Genomic DNA, 22,985 nt, shown 5'->3' on the forward strand with positions numbered 1-22,985 from the left:
AGCTCAAATGTGCACATCCAAATGTAAATAATAATTCTATTTGATGATAAAAAGGCAAAGTGCCATAAGCTTTGTCTTCTCAACTTTACAGTAGTGGTTTGCGCAAAGCAGACACAATCAGAGAGTGGTGGCACAGAGATCAACTGAATTGCCTCGTTCATAAGGAAATTCAGAGAACGAATTGCGGGCTAGAACAAATTCAAGTTTGTCTACCCTGAACAATACCAAGAAATTTTTTCAAACACTTACACACTGTAACCATAGCCACCGATTAGTCTTCAGAAGCTTGGAACGACGGAACCGTTTACTGGCTGCTGCAACCTAAAAACTTATACTTGCTGTCTACTAAGACAGAATAAACCAGTGGAAAACAAAACTATATCCACTTTTTATACATTATTGGGATCGGGAATGGCAACCGGTAAGGGGTCCGTCCGAAGAACAAGTTTCTGTAAAGTTAGTTCCCATGCGGTTCGTAATGAGACGAAGGAGTGCCCTACCAACTGCATCAATATTCTTGCCACAAACACGACCGGCTGCGTCTCATATTCCGGAGGAGAACAGAGGAGTTTTACTTGTACCCAGTCAAGTGTTGCCGCAGAAGTTTGGTTGGAATTTATCAGTTACACACGAAATATAAGGAAAGGGGTTCCGGTTCTTCGGGGAAGCACATAACATGAATATCATGTGGAACCAGCTTGCAGTGTACATCGTTACTAGAATATGTAGCTCTATATTATGCGGGCTACCCTACTATGAGGCGCTTTTCAGATGTTCAGTTTGCGTCTAGTTTGAACTATTCAAATTTTTCGGACTATCTTAGACTTTACCCAAAATTAGTACTTAGGAATACCATTTGATCATCTTTCTCGAGAGTTAATAGAACGTCAAAATTATTTTATATTCCAGCTTTGGCTTATAGAAGCAATTCGTTTTTTCAAACTCTCACACAAACTAAAATGTCTGGCGAAACAAGCATGGCAAAGCTTGAGGAAGGCGAAGCGCGGTCATTTTATGTCTGATGAAACGTGCAATAATACGTGGCTCAGAACATTGCGTAACGGTCCGAAAAAGTTTTTATCATGTTTCGCTGTCTTAAGGTCACCAAGTTTTATAAACTAGAGTTAAGTCTGGATTAACACCGAACTGTCGTTGCATGATTAGGGTGGTTAGAGGGGAAAACTTATGTACATGACCTGTACGCACAGCATACTTCGGTGTGTGTCTCTGTGCTCCAAAGCATGGATTGGAACGTAGACATACAACAGTTAATGTGAGAATATCAAGGCCCAAGTTAGAGCGAGATCTGTTGGTGACATATTTTCCGTTGGGTTTATTAAATAAACGCCAAATTACAAAGTCCGTGCCTGATACACCCAGCCGCATCTCACCACAGTGCTGTTCAGCCATACCGTAGAAATTACACGCTCAAAAACATACCATCTCCGGACAATTTAACTAATTTATGGTCAGACCCAGGTGGTCCTGTGACAAAGTAGGGGAAAACATTTGAACCATAAGAGCACCTTGGAAAGATGCAAGGCAAATTGTTGGCCGTCGAACTACCATGGACATAAATCTGGGTTTGGATAACGTGGAATTATCTCATCAACTGAACAGGGATAATCAATACTATGTTCTGACTGCACGTGCTGATTTAACTAGACAAAAAATCTTTCCTCATATGTAACAACTGGATTGAGAGCAACTTATGCAAACCCTGCAACACTGTTACAATATCTTCTATCACTACGGGGGCGGATAGACCTGCATTAATAAATGCATGTGAGTGAAGAACGATTGTTTGACCTCAGGGATATCTATCGCCAAATACATAGTTTCCCGTTCTGGTGACACCACATTAATTGTGCCACCATATTAGGTTTCTTTTACAAGGTGGTCTGTCATGAGATTAACTGTTATTCATGGGTGTTTTAAGAAGTCTGGCATAAGCGATTGCCTCAGGAGGGGATCATCTAGAAGAAAGAGCTTATTTTCTTTTTGTAGTGAGCACTTTGGAAATTCTCGGATAACCTATACCAAATATGATGAATAAAAATGTTTTAATTATAATGAAAACAACCCGCGTCCATGAAGTCATCAAGATGGATTTTGTGACGCAAAGTCGTTTTCTAGATGTGATTCACCAAAAGTTCCTCCGTATGCTAGCCAAGACTATATTCAGAAGTTCGAAAATATACCCCTTTATCGAGCAGTACGGCTCTTGTTGTATGACGTCTGCCCAACCGATTAATTCTTCAAAGACTTCCCAACACTGCACAAAGACAATATTTTTCCATAGAGGAGAATGTCGGTAGCTCAGGTAGCGTAGATGGTCGTTGGCTTGTTCTCTGAGCTGGGCAATTTGGTTGCAACCAAATTAGATGCAACCAAATTGCCCAGCTCAGCGAACAAGTCAACGACCATATTTTTCCATGCACTGTTTACAGAGCCTTGGAAATGTGTATGTGTCCGGTTGGGAAGAAATAACCCAACGCACACTGTGGCAGTATCCGTTTCAAGTTTACTCGCGTTATCTATCAATGGGGTTCAAATATTCTAAAAGCAATAAGGCGATTTACACGAATTCACACATAGAATGTTTAAATGCCGTGGAATGTAGGTAGCTCGGGTGCGCTGTTTGGTTGTGGTCTGTTCGGCGAGCATGGCAGTTGGATCGCAAACGTTTCATCACCAATCGAGGTGACATCGTCAGTGCAGGGTTGAGTGGATGAATTCCCCCTCTTCTGCCTGTGATTATATAGCTTCTAAACAGTATCTGGTAGTTCTGGAAACGGTCGTCGTGTAGTTTGATTGGTCTCCTGTGAATCTCACGTGGTTTCAACCTCCTGTGTCTGGTTGGTTCGTTGGGTGCATTCAATTAAGCAGTTCTGTATGTAGTTGTCATGCTGTGATTCGGACGTTTCCTTCTTGCTTTGTGGGGTGGGTTTTGCTCATTTGACTGGCCTTCTGTTTTTCGTGATTGTTTTCCTTTGACCCAATTAATCCGTTTCCAGAACTACCAGATACTGTTTAGAAGCTATATAATCACAGGCAGAAGAGGGGGAATTCATCCACTCAACCCTGCACTGACGATGTCACCTCGATTGGTGATGAAACGTTTGCAATCCAACTGACAAGCTCGGCGAAGAGACCAACAACCAATGTTTCAATGCCATTAAGACTATGAACTTCCAAGGGGAGAAAAGCGGATTCTGAACAAACACACGTTTTTAAGATTTCAGCGTACTTGGTTGATTACCCGTGATTGCAAGGTCGGGTGAGGAAAGCGATGCAGTTGGATTCAGAAGTGTACAAACACGTGAACTCATGGACAGGTGTATGCGTGAGGCACATCCAAGTTTAACTCAACTACGTCAGCCATTTAGCCGCTCGGTCTGCAAACTCATGTCATTGACGATCCTCTGCAAATCTTGATGTGAGAATTATTACCGTTTGACGGCTGAATCGTAGCCTCCAAGAATTTGAAAACAACAGTGCTATCTTTTCCCTGTGTTGTCAGTTTCATTTCAAATAAGTCAGCCGTGCAACACACATGAGGCATGCTGCGGTTAGCCAAGTAATGCTCCAGTCCGTCCTGCATGGCCTTAGTCAACGGAGGATCTTCCCGATTCTCGAACGACTAAGACATATTTTGAGCTCACGTTTTCCAACAGTTATCGTCATGACAAAAACTGTTACTACCAACGATTTTCTCTAACATACTCCATTTTTGAAAAATTATGTGCGATTTCTTATTTTCCGAAAATTAGTTCCGCTCTAATGATAGTTCACCTAACATCACTTACAAGACAGAGCTGTTCAATGAAAACACTTCAACAACGTCGAACCAGATTGAACAAAGACCTTGGGGATCGATCTACTTTTAGCGCATCAGAAAATGTGGACTATGAATTTCGCAATAAGACACATCTCGCCACTTCACTTTCTTAACCCAATTATTCGGATTTTGTCGATGTGCAAAGAATCAGTGCAGAGGGAGGAACAGAATGTTCACTAAACATCATTGGTGAACTTGCAAAAATTCCCGAAATAACGAAAATGTTAGAAGGAATCATCGAAATGAACACAGACTAAAGCACTTTTTTCAAGTACACAAATTTCAAAAAGCTCATCGGAACGAAACTGATGCAATATACCCTACGTATATCTATACACCTACTATGCGGCCAGTCGAACGCTATGTTGGAGACAACCACCTCTGATGCACTTCGTGACTACCGAGTAAAAACCTGTAGTGTGAATCAACCAAGCATAAGAAACTACGCCCTTGTTTGACAGGCCTTGGAAAGGGACGGTGTGGCCAAAGCTAATAATTTCACAATTTTTTTCTTGTCGGAGGCTATCGCCGAACGTAGTGAGTTTCCAAAATCAGCAACCGAGTGTCTTACTAACTACATGGCTTGGCCAATTTGACATGCTAAGACTTTCACGTAGAAATAATCTGAAAATAAAACGGCTCAAAAAGTTACGTAACTGTCCTTATGAGTGTTACGATCACAGTTAAGCTGTGATAAAAAAGCACTTCTAGTCACCCGCAAGGTATCTTCATACATGGTTTGCCAGCAGGCCACCTACTGTTCCTAACCGCCTCTGAACAGTTAGATTTTTTCAGATTTTCAAGTTCTTTAGGGAGGACCTCATAAATGTGCCAAGCCAAATAGATGCTACTTTATCCATTTAGTAAAAATTGGGAAGATTTTCTGGAAATGCCGTTTAATAGCTTATTTGCGAAACCTGAGTAGATCAGAGAATCACGCCTTGAATTTTCATATCACGTAGAAAATTCACTTCAGTCTACTATTTTGCAGAAGCCGGTCTGGAAACTGATTTCGAATACCTCATTAGAGTGAGAGTGACAGTAAGAGAGAGAGTGTTAGCAAACATCTTCCATAAGAGGAATATTATTTCGAAACTGATACGCAAGGAACACAGTGTTGGAAGCAAGGAATTTTCTTCCCATGTAATTTTCAACAGAGAAACGATCCTTCAGATGTGGGAACATGGAATTCACTGATTCCTTAGTAGCTGGTTTATTCTCGAAGAAGACACTGTCACAAAAGAGATTTCGGCTGTATTTTCTGGTTGACTGTAACTTGGAACGGCTGATTTCGAAACTATTTGTGACGTATTACACCGCACATTGGCGAGACCAGCCTCACAAGCCCGGATTTGAACGTGAAGTCAGGTGTGCTTAGGGTGCTCATTCGTTGGAACTCGTCTCAGTTGTGAGACGGATGGATGGCGGCAGAAGAGGATAACTTTGTCCGATGAGGTACCGTATCTCTACATGCAGCGAGTTGATACCAAACCCTATCTTTTCGATATTAGTTTAGCACTCATGAATAATAATGATCTTAATTTATGGTCCTCATTGGTGTCCAGCTAGGCGGGATGAAAGTTGCCAGCGTATACTGACCTCACTTGCAGTATCCGACAGTTCGAATACTTTGCACTGGTGTGTTTGAGTCACAAATATATAGGAATTTCGAGAATCTGCTGCATTTACTCCATGAGAAGCAGGATTTTCAATCATACTTCCTGTTTCAGATTACTCGGACAAACCCTCACTTCACCCAATACTGAAAGTGTACCTCATTTTTTCTGTAAACTCACGGGTCTCTCTGTTTAGTTGAAATACTCACCATACTGCTCAGTAATTTTGGTAAGAAAGAAGCATATTGCACGTAGATTGCGGCGACTATTTCCTTGGCCAGGTTCCATAAAACGAATGAATAATCCATTTGCCAAAAAAGACACCACATCGTCGGACAGCACACAGACAGAAGCAAGGCTGAAAGGTAACTAACGGTGCAAGAAAGGATTACTGTCCTTATAGATGAAATCACTTATGGAGTGCCGGAGGTATCAGATCTGTCACAGAAATGGAAGGTTCGCATAAAGGAGTTGGAAGCTGAACTGGATAAACTGCGAAGCGAAAATAGTCGACTGCGAAGAGAAGTCGCAGAGTTAAAGGACCAGGTATACAAAATTTATTGCTATTGTTAATTAATAATGTACTGATAGATATCTATTAGCATAAGTTGTTTAAGACACTATGCTTCAGACTGGTTTATCAACGGCCATTCGGATACATAATTTGTTCCCTTCTGCAACGGCCTTAATAGTTTCAATCTACTGCTTCTAAATGTGTGGTAGTAGTGGTATCGAATCATATAACGTTTGTAACCACAGTACCCGCATGAATTTTCGTTCTGTATATGCTGGTCAAACGATTAAGACAACGGTTAATGCTCGCTATCTGATGTTCCAACTGATTTTGGTTTGAAATATCCAGGACAATGGCGGCTGTCTGGCAGCATTTTGGACAGCTGTGGGCTTCTAGTTACTCTCTATGGTTTATCTGTGTGCAGCATTCAGATATTTTTAGAAAGAAGCCGAGCGGACTAAAGGCTAACGATAGGACGGTCTCAGACAGTGGACAAGTGCAGATCATACTCAGATTCACGTGTACGCGCTTGAACACTTATTCTGTTGCTACAAGTGCGCTTAGTGGATGAGCAGTGAAAGACTGTCATGATCACTAGTGAACTTATTATAAACAGCGCTCCTTCGCCTTAATAGAGAACCTCAAAGGAGACAAAAGCATGGAAAAGATAATGCCAGTGATCAATTTTGTTTTTTACGGTTTGTAAGAAAAGATGATCCTTTGAATAGAGCACACCACTAATTGAAAAACAGTATGCCCACCAATGTTCACCTTACAGAACAAGCACCAACCCCACGTCGAATATTCGATTATCGAATATGATTTCACATAAATTTATCACCAAGCCCAAGTTTAGTCCTATATTCAGTGAGTGTCTTTTATGAGAGCGGAAATAGCAGAAATTAGATGAAAGGTTGATAAGTGGACGTTTTTTAGTCTCCGAAATCAATCGTAACTTTAGTGATAGTACTGATTATTCGGGCACTGTAGCTGTTGCGTTTGTCGGCCCGGCGATCTCTCAGTATAGTTGGTATTGATGGGCCGATTCACATAACGAATTAATCACCTGTGAGGACTGGCAATTGTAGGAAACGTAAATTAATAGTTGTCGATAGGTCCCAGCGAAAATGACCATTTTAATGCAACCTACAAAATCAATGGGACCACGCAATGTGACACCATCTGGTAAATGTGGACTTGTGACTGGCTAGTAGAAGATAACATTGTATAGGCGTGGTGCACTGCTCATAAAAAAGCTTCGACAGCCCACAATCGGTTTCGCTCTTCTTGGGGCTAATCACATAGACGCAATCCCCGAGTTTTCGTCAACCTGATGTTCTACTTGAAACCAAATTGCACGAAATTAGCGTACTACACTAAATTGCATACCAATTTTGTTGTGACAGGAGACTCACATGGAACCCAGCTGAATCTCTCGCCTGTGGTGTTTTCAAGCTTAAAAACTGTATAAATAAGCAATGTTTTTCCAAACAGTAGTCTAAAATCTTACGGATGATTATACGGATCAAGAAATGGGCTAAGGATAAATTGTCTTCTTCGAGGATGTCAAGCACCTCGAGTTGTCAAGTTTTCAAATGTTCTATTGAATATGATATATAGCCTAATTGACCTGTTCCTCTATCCAACGTTTCTCGTTCACTGGTTATTTGAACTGAAAGAAAATGTTCGCAAGAATTTCGTCAGTTGCTCTCTTCTGCCTCTATCAAGAATGAAATGATTCAAAAACAGCTGAACAGGAAGAATGAGCAAAGCCAAACATTGCTGGACGAATTGACAGAGCTGCACAAACAACTGGAAAGCAGCGAAAGTGCCTATGAGAAATTGGAATGCCAGCAGCGAGACCAAGATCAAGAAAACAAACAGCTTTCCTATGAAATCAAGGTCCTGAGCCAGCAGAAGAGCAAGCTAGAGGCAGAGATGAGAGAGATGGAGGAATTGCGTGCTATCACGGAAAACAAGTTACACCAACTGCAAAACCGGTGGGTTTGACTGGTCAAGCAAACCTAAGAAAAAAAACAATACTTGCAATGGAAATTGATAAACTACGAATTCAGTATACGACCCTAAGCAGTATAAATCGAGGTGAAACAGTATTGCTTGTAATATGGCAAATGTACTTGTACAACATTATTTTCGTTTCCGATTTAAACTGACCAGAAATGTATCGTTTGGTGATTTTAATTAGAAGGATGGTATTTCGCATGAAGCTAATAACTAATAGTTCATAAAAGAGGGGTAAACAATCTTTTGAATACATTATCTCAGTAACGCGTACCTAAACGTAAATAGGAGTTATTCTAACTCATAAGCCTCAGATGAACGGAAAATATTTAAGGCACCAATCGAAATAACACTCGCAGTAGTCGTAAGTTGGCATGTGAATGGAATCTTTCTGACTGAACAAGGTTTTTATTGGAAGAGCATCTATCTGTCTGGGTTTGAAATACCTCGGTTTACAGTGGCATGTTTTTGCCGCACCTTATGCCCAGAAATTTTCTGGGGCGAAAGTGCTTACGTCCTGTATATCTTGCTGACTATTGGTGTGCAGAATACCTCCATAACCACAACATTAGAGACAACGGTGTTGAAATATTGGTATCTTGGGTTCATTCACTGGTACTTGTTCAGGTGGCTGTAGATATTTTCTCTGAGTTGGTAACTGACTCGAAGCTCATCTTGAGCTCAGCGAACAGGTCAAAAGCCACCTGATCATTTACCAATAGACACGACAATTAGACTGAGAAGTTTCACTTACTGATTTACCAAGAGAGTGTACATAATAAGCTTTAACATTTCAAGAATTTCTGACGGATCGTTCTTACGGAGTTTAAGGAAAAAATACTAACTGATCCATAAGGGGTAAACCGATTCTGGGTTCCTTCGTTCACATAGGTTCTGTAAATCTGCCACTCAGTAAAGAAGACACCTTTGTTTGGCATGAGATTATTTCTCACACAGTCCGTAGACGACAAAGTCATTCCGCATGCACATTTTCAGTCCATCCAATTTATCTCTTCTATACACGCATGTCTATTACTCTAATGTTCTACAATTTCCGGTCCATCACACTAGATACGATGCTTACATGGAACAATGCAAAACGGAGCGTCAGCGATTTGAAGAGAAGCTGTCGAACGAACGCAAGCAGAGTGATCAGCTTATGGCACAGTTAGTAGAAGCGAGGAAAGGCAATGAACAACAAAGTTTACAGGTTAGCCCGCTTTCGTAATTGTCACTGAGCTTATCACATGCACTGTTATCAAGTTCAGGGGACGAGTTTGAAATGCATACTCATAAGATGTTTCACATTTGCCTTTTACAGTGATTTGAATTTCAAATATAGCCTATCACAAAGCCGAAAATTCAGCTAGCTGAAGGTTTCCGATAAGAAAACACTAACCTCAAGAAAGGACAGACCTGAAATTCTATAGTTGGTGACCCTAAAACCACCAGTGACGACGTACAACAAGTCTCAGAAATACTAACAAAAAACAAGCGTAATGCGTGCCGTCTGTAGGTGAATTCACAAACCCTTCATTGTTAAAAGAACCAGAGCCCCAGATGGTACACAATAATGCACTACGATTCCAAGGAGGCAAATTATGGAAATGACAAAACACGGAAAGAATTTGTTTTGGCAGTAACATAAGCGCCAATCTTCTTTGTACATTGACCACATTTGAAAATTCATTCCGTTGTAGCCGTTCCCAAGATGCTGCGAACAGTTTTCATTGCACATGGAAACACCGTTCTCATGGTCTTACTGAATGGGAAGTTCTTTTGCTGAGATAGAGTATCGACCACATTATCCAGCAATGTAAAACCGACGACGAAGATGCAATAACAATATGCAGTGCCCATCACTGCGTTGGATACATCAGCGCTTCATGTAATGACGAACACTGAACTGGTCCACCATCACAAATCATTGACGTTGTCAACTTGATTACCGCCAATTTGTCGTGACCTCATCAATTATTGTTTCCGCTATCTTGGCGACAAGCAAAGTTCATTTAACTCGGGCGGAACGCAAAGATGATTGGGGCGATGACCACCACGATAATGCAGTATGACGTGGTAATTAGTCACCCAGTTCTTCCCGATTCCACTTCCAATATATGGTAATAGTAGCTCAAATAGTAACGGAGCACAGTGCTGTAATTAGCCATCAGTTTTGCAATGAAGTACTTGTCGCAGTAAATACGTTCTTTTATTTACCTGTCCAACAATCGTACTTATGAAATCTGGCGTCGTAATAGATCGTTTCTTCCACCTCAGAGGCTGCGTTCTGGTAAGACATACCAACAACTCTCGGCACGTCGCACTTTCTGCAACACGCACGACAAAATGCAGGAATTTCACTGTGGTCATTCAGTAGTAACTGGGGTTTTAATTCATCGAGTAACGTATGTAACGAATTTCATTTTACCGTGATATTCACGGGGGAGTAGTTGGTTATCCGTGGGGTCTGTTGACCACTCCCCATTCTTTAGCTGAAGAGTTGTTTGACTTAGAAAGTAATCCTGAGGTTCACACAGAAAACATGTAAGCAGTGTTCTCATAGTTATTATTACGGGACCACCAAGGGCTCCACAGTGGCCTGCCATTGTTTTTTAGTCTGTAGATATTGAATGACAATGACCACTTCAATCACTGTATGTGAACACAAAGTCATTACTGAATAAGAGACAGGTCATATTTTCATGAACCTTGAGTATCCATGGCATGGAGCGAGGCATTCATTCTTACATAAGTTAGAACAAAATAAGTTGAGAACGTCCGTTCTCAAAAACTGTCTTCTTATGAGCCTTTTCTTATTCCTCTCAGAGAGCCTAGAGGAAGCTAGTTTCCTCCAATTGAACTGCAAATCTCCTCTTTCCAGTTTGACCCTACATATAGTGTTTTACTGCGTTTGTTCTCACCTATCGACAAAGCCACACAGACATTTAAACCATATGTCTACAGACTTACGGACTTTTGCATCCACAATTGTACTGTCGAATATACTGCCAGGAATGCAGAACGGTGTTGTCTATATACAGTTTAACGGTAGAAATGCGCGACATGGTATCAATGCAATCAGATGACGTGTGTATTAGGCGAGAGAAGCTTCGTTTTTCTTTTTGTCTCAAAGATAAATGCAACCGTTGAGAGGAATTACTCAACTATCAGCTGTTTCCTACACAAATACAACCCTGACCAAATGTGTGAGGTTAGCATATGTATCTACAAGACTAAAGCATTGGTTGGGCACAAAACGTATCTGTTCAGATCACCAGCGTACTCAATGACTAAAGCCCTAGCAACTTCTTATAAGAGACGGTATGACTTTTGATGCTAAAGTTTGTTACTGCTGATTTAGCGCTGAAAATAGCGTGTCTGGTGAGTGCGACCCACTAAACCAGTTCAAATTGTTAGTATCTTGCTAACTTTTTGCCTATCGCCTTTAATTAAATGGATACTGCGTCAGCATGTCTTATTAACGAGTAAGACTCCAGGCGTGACCAAGAGAATTTCTTTCAGTAGGACTGCAGTCTTGAATTCTTAGGGTGTGTGAAAGGCGCCATCACTGACTCCAATCCACTTAGGTGCGTGGATAAGGTCATGGCTTGCGAATTTTAACGACACTTACTCAATTCACCATCGCCCTTGTCAAAACGGGCCCTAGTCCCTTTCTTGGTATTAAGCATCCTTCGTTTCATAGTTAAAAACAAAAACTTTCCATCAGCTTGACAGAAGATGGCGATGGTTGCAAGAGTTTTTGTTTCGAACTAATTCACCAATTCCACATTTCGTCCATACGTTTGAGGCAAGCATATTAACTTCCGCGTCATTCAGACTTCAGAGGCCCATCGAAATCCCGCAAAATTTTGCGAAGTTTAGACTTAATTTCTGAGTTTTTCGGTGGCCGTAAAGGTTTAGAAACAACTTGTGTCCATATCTTTGTATAGTATACATGGACCCGGAGTCTATGTGAGTTAATATCCTTATGAGTGTGCGAGTTCACATCCATGCAGTTAAGTAGGTAGACGATTTAGAATGTAATTAAATAAGCGAGCAGTCAGTGACTTGTGTTTGCTTGCCATTGTGGGCTCCCTCCGTACTTATGACACTGTTATGCGTGGCACATAGCGTTGAAGGTACATTTTTGCCATTTAATCTCACCCCAGACCCAGTACGACGGTTACTTTGTGCCTGATGTGCGAGTCTTGACTGTGCTGGCGCACACTGCGCCTTGAAGAGCATTCACCATTGTTTGTCCTTTCTTTGGTTGTTGGTCTTTAGACGCGTGTTCCCATACCAAAATCTTTACATACTTTGGGATTCACCTCATCAGACTGGCACTGCCCTTGGCGTGATCTCGAATGAGACGTTTCTCTCTTTTCTCCCATATTCTCCTGTTACTCTTTCGCATTCATCTAAGTAAGTAAGTAAGTAAGTAAGTAAGTAAGTAAGTAAGTAAGTAAGTAAGTAAGTAAGTAAGTAAGTAAGTAAGTAAGTAAGTAAGTAAGTAAGTAAGTAAGTAAGTAAGTAAGTGAGTAAGTAAGTAAGTAAGTAAGTAAGTGAGTAAGTAAGTAAGTAAGTAAGTAAGTGAGTAAGTAAGTAAGTAAGTAAGTAAGTGAGTAAGTAAGTAAGTAAGTAAGTAAGTGAGTAAGTAAGTAAGTAAGTAAGTAAGTGAGTAAGTAAGTAAGTAAGTAAGTAAGTGAGTAAGTAAGTAAGTAAGTAAGTAAGTGAGTAAGTAAGTAAGTAAGTAAGTAAGTGAGTAAGTAAGTAAGTAAGTAAGTAAGTGAGTAAGTAAGTAAGTAAGTAAGTAAGTGAGTAAGTAAGTAAGTAAGTAAGTAAGTGAGTAAGTAAGTAAGTAAGTAAGTAAGTGAGTAAGTAAGTAAGTAAGTAAGTAAGTGAGTAAGTAAGTAAGTAAGTAAGTAAGTGAGTAAGTAAGTAAGTAAGTAAGTAAGTGAGTAAGTAAGTAAGTAAGTAAGTAAGTGAGTAAGTAAGTAAGTAAGTAAGTAAGTGAGTAAGTAAGTAAGTAAGTAAGTAAGTGAGTAAGTAAGTAAGTAAGTAAGTAAGTGAGTAAGTAAGTAAGTAAGTAAGTAAGTAGGTAGCTAAGCAAGTGTGTAATTAATCGAGTAAGTGAGTAGGTAAGTAAGTAGTTGAATAAACAATTTAGTAGGCTCATTTTTTCATGGTATTGTAAATGTCACTTTCTTACCGATAAAGTACTCCTGTGATTTTCATTATCACCCTATCAGCGAACGTTCTCTTTGTGAACACAACAATGCCGCTAATTGAGATTATATTAACATACTGCGGTCATCTGCTGGTCTCCCATTAAAGAAAAGTTGTTCGTAAGTTCAATAATGATAATCTGCGCACTCTTGTGCTCGAATCAGCAGTTCACTTTTATGGCTGACTTGCAACAGTAGTTGCGAGAAATCAGATTGCTTCAAAAAGGTATCTGCAAACTCTTGAAAAGATCAATAGATCTGAGGATGTTCTGTTCTAGTGTATCGTGAGTGCCCTGGGCGATCTGTTTTCTCCAGCTGACCGGTCGAAATAAATTAATAGCCGTTAACTCGACTCTAGTGTGATGAATACTGTCTGTGAACCACACGTTGCTGTCACTTCAAAAACTGCGGGTTAGCGAAATACACTCATTTGCAAACAGATTTGGTTTTGCGAGAGACTCACCTGGGACCCAGCTGAATCTCTCGTTTGTGATGTTTCCAAGCAGTATGTGTTTCTAAGGCGATTTTCCAGGTCGTTCATCCCCTAGAGAGAAAACTATCGTCATGTGATCCTCGTTGGCCCCACCATTCTCGAACTCCAGTCATCTAACCTAAGTAGCAGGCGTCTCATTTATAGTCAAGATAAACGCAAGCGCATCATTCAGTTTGAATACGTTTGCGTTAGAGTGACGTGTGAATCGCTCATCACCTGTGACAATAACACAATTAGTTTCTTGTCTTAATCTCCTACCACTAAGGTCATCTCAGTCTGACGCTTCTAATCCTTTGGATTGGTAACCAAGTTTCATGAAACCACTTAACCCTGTCCTACATATCACACATGATATGTGTTATCATATGTGATTATCTCTTGAATCGTGCGCCCTTTGATCCTGTCGAAGAATTGAATTGTGACGTGAATACAACACAATAATTGCGGCAGGACTATAGGATAGCTGTCCAACTGTGGTAGGCGTCGTGGATCAGAATGCAAGATACTATTTAGAAAACTGACTGGTTAACGTCTACGCTTCTACAGCAAACAGATTTTCGGTACAGTAAATCGAGTGTTTCTCAACGTCACGTCAAAAAGCACTCCTTTCCATACAGAATAGAAGACACAGTCAACTTATAAATAAGCAACGGGATGCCGAACTAGAGGAGTTACGCAAACAAATAGAAGAAATGTTGAGAGCCAACAAACATCAGCTGGATCTGGTCGAGAAAAACGAAACAGCGCTGGCGGAACAACGGAAGACCACTTCTGATTTGCAAGCACTCGTTGCGAAGTTGGAAGGGGACAAAGCTGAGGTAAGCTATACCAAATTGTTATGTTACATAATTGCATATGTAGTGTAGGGTTATTTAAATAAAATGTTTGTTGTTTACCAACCATTCTGATTCAGATAGTAGACAGTAAATTAGATGGTAGTGGATACTCCCTTTGCTCATTCAATGTCAGCATGTAACTGTACCGCTCCTTCGTTAGGTTTCAGTAAAGGGAATTTCAGCCCAAAAGCGGACAACCTTACACTTCAGTTGCATTGACCATCTTCAGTTTCAGTCCTTCACGGGTTCTCTGGTTTACTTTATTATGCCTATGGATGATTCTTCCCGGATGCCAAGTCGGTACATCAGCATTCACGTTCGGAATATAGACAATAAGCGGATTAAGAAGGTTTGAGCGTTGTGTTAGGTGCTTTATTGATTTTCCAAACGAAGAAATCACACACTATGCCGGCTAGCTTACAACCGATGGATTCTTATATCGAGCATCAAGATCGAATCGGACGAGGATACTGATGACTCACGTTTAACTCGAGATTGTATCGCATGTTTTGCAACGGTTAAAAACGGTTCTCCCTCAAGCAGTACGGCCTTCCACAAAATAACCGGGCTCCTGATAAACACAACACCAGTCGTTATTATTATCTGAACAAGAACACAATGATGTACATTAATGTTTCCGCGATCTAATCATCAGGTCAGTACAGATCTAATGGTCAAAATAGGGACGAAAAATGAAATATACAGCAAAGACTGAAATGCAAAACGTGGCGACACAAACGATTGGCTGTCTGCGCCCTCAGGTCGCATCTACTTGGGTGCTGTGTGACGGTCTAGAGGACCGTTGAGCGACATGGTCGGCTGATTCTTATATATATATATATAGGAAGTGCTGCTATTAAGAACAGCTGCAGTATCCTATTCCTACGATACAGTTCAAAAAATTGCATGTCAAGAAATCAACTTAGGGTTCATGAAGCTTTGATAGACTTGAACCGGTCACGGATCTGTGGTCAGTCAGTCCTCTGGACACTATTAGGCTTCTTCATTAGTGGCTCTGTAGGGTTCGGTTTCCTTTTTGAATGTTCTCATGAATTCGAGATCAAGTAAGAACACTGGCCAACTTGACACTCGACAAACGGTGGGCCATCTCATTTTACTTTGAGTCATTTCCCTTCTGATTCGTTCGGAAGGCTGATCACAAAGCGTTTGGAACACCCTAAATGACTACAATTCGTATGCAACAGACTGACTCCCTCTCCCTTTTCGTTATTATTTTCCAACGAGTTACAAAATAATGTTACAGAATAATGTTTCGTGCTGGTGGCACTAACTTGTTCTCCAGTCCATTCGAAGTAATTTTGCTTAGTGCGATTAATTTCACACCAACCACAGCTTCAGCATTGGAAGGAACACGGAGCTGCCAGTTTAACCACTACAGTCAGTTACCTCGAGCAAAGGCTTCATGCAAAAGAAGAGGCCCTTGCTGTCAGTGAATTCCAAGTTCATGTGCTCAACGATCAGTTGAGACATGAAGCAAAGGAAAGGCGTGAAATCCTCGAACAAGCCAAAGATGAAAAAGCAAGAATTAATGTGAGTTGGTGCAACCATTTTTTCAAATGGTAGGTGTTTTGTATGCATCAGACAACGGTGCAATATGTCGGAGGGAACGGGATTAGTTTCCTTGGCTTTCTGCTTCACATTTATGCATGCCAAAACTAATGAACAATATGTGATTTCCATGTCGTGCAACGACTATCCACTCACCTATCTGGATCTTTCTTTGACTACATCCAGTAGTCTGACAAGTTCAGACAAACCAGTTAGTTTTGTAAACGTAATACGCTACTCAAAAAGTTGCTGAAACCTCTCCGACGTCCGACGACCGTTTCGCCCTTGGGCCTAACTTAGCAGGTGCAGTTCCCTGGTTTCCGTCAACCTTATGTTCTACTTGAATCCAGATTTCACGAAATTCGACTTATATGCTCATCTGCTCAACTGGCTCATCTGCTCATGGCTCAACTGGAACCCAACTGATTCCGGACTTTGCTTGATTGATGAGCCGCAACAAGGGTAAAACTGGCTGTGGGCTGTCAGAGTTTACAGCAACCTTGTGAGTAGTATATTATGCCCATATAATGTTGTGGCATCTCGAATATCGCACCAACTGAGACACGAGGTGGTCTGTTGCAGCACGCTCATCTGAAGACTAACATCATAAACGAGAGATTCAGCTGGGTTCCAGGTGAGTCTTCCATCAAAACCAGAGGAATGCATGCCCCAGTCGCTGTTCCGTTCAGATATACGTGTGATTCATAACATGTTAGATCAAATGGTAGGTATGTCCGAATTTGATAGAAACGGTCAAACATATTGTTGTTCCCCAATAATTGTGGTGATTTCAGGCGATCTGGACGAGGGACAAGTTGGATACAGAATTTGGGCTAATATGAAGTGTGACCAAAAAGCTTATGGATTATCATCATCCCACGACAATTTCAGGCCTACAAACTTGCTGTTCAGAACACTGGTGTGTAATTATGTACTTAGTTGAACTAAAGCCAATCATGGTTTAACAAGTTTATCGTTGAAACATGATTAATCACCCCAACAAAACCTTAACTGGTTGGCAAATATATTAGTGACAGTCATTCATATCTGCTTGTCGCATCCCTTTTTATTACACAGTCAAAATACCGACATAAAATCAGACTGCTGGAAAGTCGAACCAGAGCAATCATGGCTAGGGCAAGAAGTCACCGAAACCTACTCTATCGACGATTAATCTACATGGTGGCCACCAGAACCCAACTCAAACGGCAACTGTCCGAAAAAACGAAAAGGATAGATCAACAAAAGCACTTCGTTTGGAAGGATAGTTCTCTTTGCGGAAATGGAGATAGGGAGCTAATAAAAAGACAGTCAATACTCGACCAGGATGACAAAGAAATTCAGACTGAAAAATGGGTCGTTGCGCAAGTAAGGATTACCGCCTGTTGGTCTCGATAGAACTGTGTGATGCTGTGCTGGTAAACTGGTTGAATCCATCCGTTTTGCTCCACCAATTACACCGCAATAAAAGATTTTGCTTGTGTTCCTCCCTTATCTCTTGATCAAGAGAAACTTCTCATCGACAGCACTGGGGATTGAAGCAGAAGCCAAATACGAGGCTCTACGGCAAGAGCTCGATGCTTCCCGGAATGCCTTAGACCAGCTCTTACAACTTTTGGATAATTACATCGATCGCAATATTCGTTCCGCCGGTAAGTTGAACAGTCAAGGGTCAACCGCTTGGCTATTTAAAGAATTTGTCCTAGGCTCAAGTAGATGCAGCTGCGGAATGTTGTGGCCTGTTAGGGTCATCAACCACCAGCCGAATATGCTCAGTTTTTATTTCTATCATTTCACCGATTGACTAGCTGACCAGTCCAGAGAAACGAAAACCTTTTTTGAGGATATGATACCGACCTTTTAAACTAAAGCTGGAGGCTATGTTGTATGATAACCAAATGAATTTTTTCTAGGGTTAGGGAAAATGGTACGTTCCAACATCCCTCCGGAATCTGTTCCAAACTTTGGGCATACGAAGCGCCCAAGTTCGTGCAGATCTGTCTAGTTTTCACAGTATTCACGTCACATCTTTGTCGAAATACGCTCCTATGTGACCTGAAAACGTCCGAATAAATAAACTAAACGCCACACTCAACTTCGTAAGTTGCAACTAAATTTAGTTACACAAATTCTTGAGTATCATCACATTACAACAACCACTCCTATCTTTTTTAACACCAGTACCGCCCTCAATTTAGTGCAATTGGCGATTCGGTGGGGGAGATCATTGGAAGAACACGAGTTTCCTAAATCGGTAACTATCCTCTGAATAATTTCCCCGATGTGGCAGTCGAACTTGACGGGCAATGTGTACCCCACGAGTCAAATAGTAGGTAGTATTCCTCAGGAGCTTGGTGACCAGGTCAGAATATATATATATATATATATATATATTAGCATGCCATTGTGTTACTAAGTTGAAACTTTCAACCCCAATTATTTCAGTTTCAGAGAAATCACAGTCTGCAAAGGGAGAAGCACATGAAATCCCTATTGCCAGCGCTACAGACGAAATTCGGAAACGCTTCATGGACTTCAGACAGATATCTTCCCAAATACGTCGTCACGTTCTGCACCCACCGGACGAGACTTGTGTTCATCCAGCCAAGGTACATCGACCAATCGTCCCTCTTTATAAGTATTGCTTGAGCGCAGTTAGGTTAGCTAACTGATATTTTCTTCTAACCAAAAAATATGGGCGGTGCCAATCGTTCAGATACAGAGACGCCTCGGGATTTGTCGTATAACCCAACCATTACCTATGGCTTCATCTAGGTTGCCTCAGTGTTTCTAGTTCCTCAGTCATTGTGACGGATTAGCAAGAACATCATGCGTCTTTAACAACATGAGTAGTGGGAATAAACTCCAAATCCCTGTCTGTTAATTGTGAAACTAGCAACATGGAACGCAAAGAAAGCCGCCTCGCTTGACCACAGATAAAGGTGAATGTACACCCGCAAAACGCAGGTCACTGTATTTTTCGAAAACCGAAACGCCACCGATGTTGGAGATTATAAAAACTAGCAGCTAGATGGAAGTTAGAATAATGAGCACCTTAACAAAGGTCGAACAGCGCCCATGTAGTGTAGGTCACGTGGCATAAGAATGATCAAAGCCACATACTAAACTCGGGAACAAACTCATCCGCTGGGCGGTGCCCGATTTCGTTGTTAATGTTACCATCTTATTCAGACAGATGCATGTGTGTGAGCTCAGTGTTGAGAGTTAACTAGTTCGATTGTAGGAGGCGGATCCAGACCACCCTTACGTGATGGGACTCGAGGAAACTGCCGGGAAGGATTTTAATCTAAGCTGAGACGGAACGGAGTTGACCGTAAATCAAGTGCTAGATTTATTTGAAATGTCACATCGAAAGGGGAGCTGGTGTATTCATTGTGGAAATAGGTATTAATAAATTGACTATTTAATTAATTTATTACCGAGTTGCCGTTTGACTCATTTACAGCCGACAGCCACACTCGAGAGCAGAGTTTCCCACCCACTCCCAACCCTTGCCACAAGGACAGAACAACTGAGGTTGCTACTGACCAAGATGGAAACTGAATCAATTCAACAAAATCTGGGAACAAAAAAACATAAAGTACAAAACCCTGTCGAAGACATCAGCCGAAGACTGTCAAAGTAAGGAATGTGACATATTGTTGTATTTAGTCATGAACAACTAGTGTCCAATTCAACACACTGTTTGCTTGGTTCTCTTCAGGCATTCACTGCGCTCGATGCATTTGCCTACGACTTTCCCACCTTTCGCAAAAAATGCGTTTGTTTTCATGCTGAGACAGAAATCACGGCAACCCGATACTACTCCAAAGACAAATCTGAAAATTCGTGTTCCATTGCTTACTGTGCCTTCGGTGGAACCGTGATGAAATAAAATGTGTAAATGTTTGACTTAACTGCCAAGTCAACCAGAGTGGCAGAGACAGTGACATTGGTGGCAACGTCTTTTTGTTCCACTTGTTCCAGTATTCGATTTAAATGTTCTGGGAGAAGAGAACCTAGGTTTTACTCTCAGTAAGAAAACACAAACAGATTAGGAATCAGGTCACGTGTGTGCATGTAGCCACCTCAAGCTGTTCTCGTTTCAGCGTTAGCGTGTACTGAAGTATAATGGTCAGAAAATCAGTTTCATGGCCAACAATTGACGTATGTGGAACCAGTTCCGCAGTTAATGGGCACACAACTGAGGCAGGACATTATGCACTAGGACCATTGAAGTAACAAATTATGGTCAAATCTGGTTGTTACCGCACCTTGGGCCACATTTCCTGATTTGGCAATGACACATTTGGACTGCATATCGGCTAGTCAGTGCACCCGTCCAGCAAACCTCGATCATACATTCATGTACTGGTGCATGAGGGTAGCTCTCAATAGGACAACACTCATTGGTTCAGACGAGATGGAAGCGTAGGGCGCAGTGTTCCTTCTGTTCTGAGAAAAAGTATCTGTTGTATGCATGTGGGCTTGAAGATGGATGAACTGCAACTCTATCAAGTAACGTGGAATCTTCAGTGTGAAGTACTATGTTGAATTTCATCTTCGCACTCAAGACATCAATCTCTTAGCTTGGGATGAAGCGTTTCATGCTAATTAACCCGCTGAGTACTAGCAAATAACTCATCTTGCGAGGATATTTAGCACCGAAAACCCCAGCTGTTTTCTGAACAAACATTCTGATGTTCCTTGTATTTCACTTGCACAGCGAAATCCCTTTTAAACTGGAATCCCCCAATATCTCCTGCATTACTTCTGACTGGTTTCCTCATATTGGGTTTGAAGTTGTTTCGAACAAATGGACCTCCGCAAATATTATCTGGAGAGAATCTTCACTCTACTAAACCGTTTCCATTTTGCTGGTGACTGTTGACAGAGATAAATATGGATAAAATGGGTATTCTTAGATGCTGTCTCGTCGTGACTAAATCATAATAAACGACTTCATATCGTCAAGAGTCTCACAACCGTAGATAATGTGATCATGCAAGTCACACACATGGGAACATGTTAGAATTACAGGCCAGATTATTTTTTATCGGATTTATGACTAACGAGCGCTTAACCGCAGCTCATAAGTCTTGTTGTTGCACCACAGTCTGCTCCCTTTGTTATCAGCTGTTTGTAGCTACTTCCTTTTTTTACTACCAGAGGTTATTTCACCACGGCCAACTAAGGGGATATTTTTAGTGGAATTCCCATTTGTCTCGATCCAGAATGGATAAGTACCATAAGGCTCCAACCATTACGTACATAAATTTACCTGGTAATTGTTCTTTTATGTCCTTAGGGAAACGAAGTGCAGCTGAAAATTCGTTAGCCCTAGGTAAACATTCTTCATCCATCGAGGGTTAGTTATTTCTTCCGAATACCATTCGACGTACTTTAGCATTGATGATCCGGTGTTCTCACCAGACTCGGGCAATACTCCGAAGACATCGATGGTCAAACACTGAAAGTCTGTTGACGTCCTCAGTGCGCAACGGTCATGTTTCCGATCTGGTGAGAACACCGGATCAGCAATGCTAAAGTACGTCGAATGGTATTCGGAAGAAATAATTCACCGTCGATAGATGAACTGATCGCACTGCATGAGTTGCGCTGGCTTGGCCACGTGCTGCGTGTGCCAGTCGACCAACTCCTTCGAAGGGTTCTTTTCGCACAACCACGCGAAAAGTGGTCAAACAATGACGTGACCTCGAAGTATAAAGCCGTTGCTAGCAAACTCAGCTGCGCTGGTCATTGCCGTCTTCCTGGATGGGGACCCCAAGACGGGACATATCGATGGTTAGAGGCAATGTCAGATATGGCCCAGTCGCGCCCTCAATGGCGCTCGTGAATCCAAGCTATTGCCTTCAGTACATAGCTCCCTTCCCAATTCCCCTCACTTAACAGTACACTGACAGTGCTGTATTTACGCACGGATTTATCAGCTCCCGTCTCCAATTCGCAACCACCTACCCCACCTCCCCAAATCATCGGTGAATGGAACTGTGGCAGCCACAACCACGACAGTTACGCAGATTTTACAGCTGACAATGATGATGATGACGACGACGGTGATGATGATGATGATGATGATGATGACATTCTTCCCACTGCTTCTCGTCTGCATAAAGATATGACGGATAGTTCAAAGGCTTCTCCCTCGGTATCGAGTGTATATCCTGAGCCATTCATTATCATTATCGGCAGCATCAGATCAGTGTTCAACACTGATGCTTCGTTGGCGCACAACCATGATTTATGTGAAAGCCTTATTGCAAAGAATAGAAAAAGGTGGATCTGGAAGCTACTTAGTGCTAGATTATTACAATCAATCCGTGGTGCCTACACCTCCAGACGCTCATTCACGCAGTCTGGATAGGAGCTGACAACAAGAACACCACTGACATCGGTTGATAGCCATATCTTGCAGTGTCTCCAACCAGGCGCAATGAGGATCACCCGGTTCCCATCCTCGACAGCGAGTAGCACCGACAGCACCCGTCTCGTCTCGTAATCTCCTTCGTACTCCTCTACCCGGGCAAGGTTTGGCCACCTCTCTGCTCTCGCCACTCTGAGTTGGGCATGGAAAACAGCACTCTCTTCAGCAAACGATGGGTAGGCATACGCAACACATGTTCCAGCAGCTTCTGGTGCTGGACACATTGTTCGTCGCACCACGGAAAACGCCCTTTCTAATTGCCTCGCTACGGAGTCTCCGATACCAACTTACACGAGCTACGGTTTTGAGACAACGATTGTCGAACACCTGAATACTTCTCAGTACGCTGCTCGAATAGGCCGTCTGACAGCCATACAGCCAACACAAGTCTCTTGAGATTCAGGGATACATCAATCTGGCGCCA

General features: G+C 41.7%; 1 protein-coding gene across 1 annotated transcript; it reads left to right on the plus strand.

Moving 5' to 3' along the window:
- Window positions 1-5,653: 5,653 nt before the first annotated feature.
- T265_13627 (hypothetical protein) lies at window positions 5,654-21,640 on the plus strand (the record flags this gene model as incomplete). Its single annotated transcript, XM_009169782.1, has 10 exons — window positions 5,654-5,822; window positions 5,861-6,003; window positions 7,700-7,971; window positions 9,065-9,203; window positions 14,329-14,529; window positions 15,901-16,098; window positions 17,194-17,484; window positions 17,624-17,768; window positions 18,562-18,725; window positions 21,611-21,640. Coding segments are annotated over 10 exons (1,752 nt in total), but the record flags the coding sequence as incomplete, so codon positions are not given.
- Window positions 21,641-22,985: the final 1,345 nt, after the last annotated feature.

Source organism: Opisthorchis viverrini, assembly GCF_000715545.1.
Source record: "Opisthorchis viverrini unplaced genomic scaffold opera_v5_86, whole genome shotgun sequence".
NCBI classification, from domain to species: Eukaryota; Metazoa; Platyhelminthes; class Trematoda; order Opisthorchiida; family Opisthorchiidae; genus Opisthorchis; species Opisthorchis viverrini.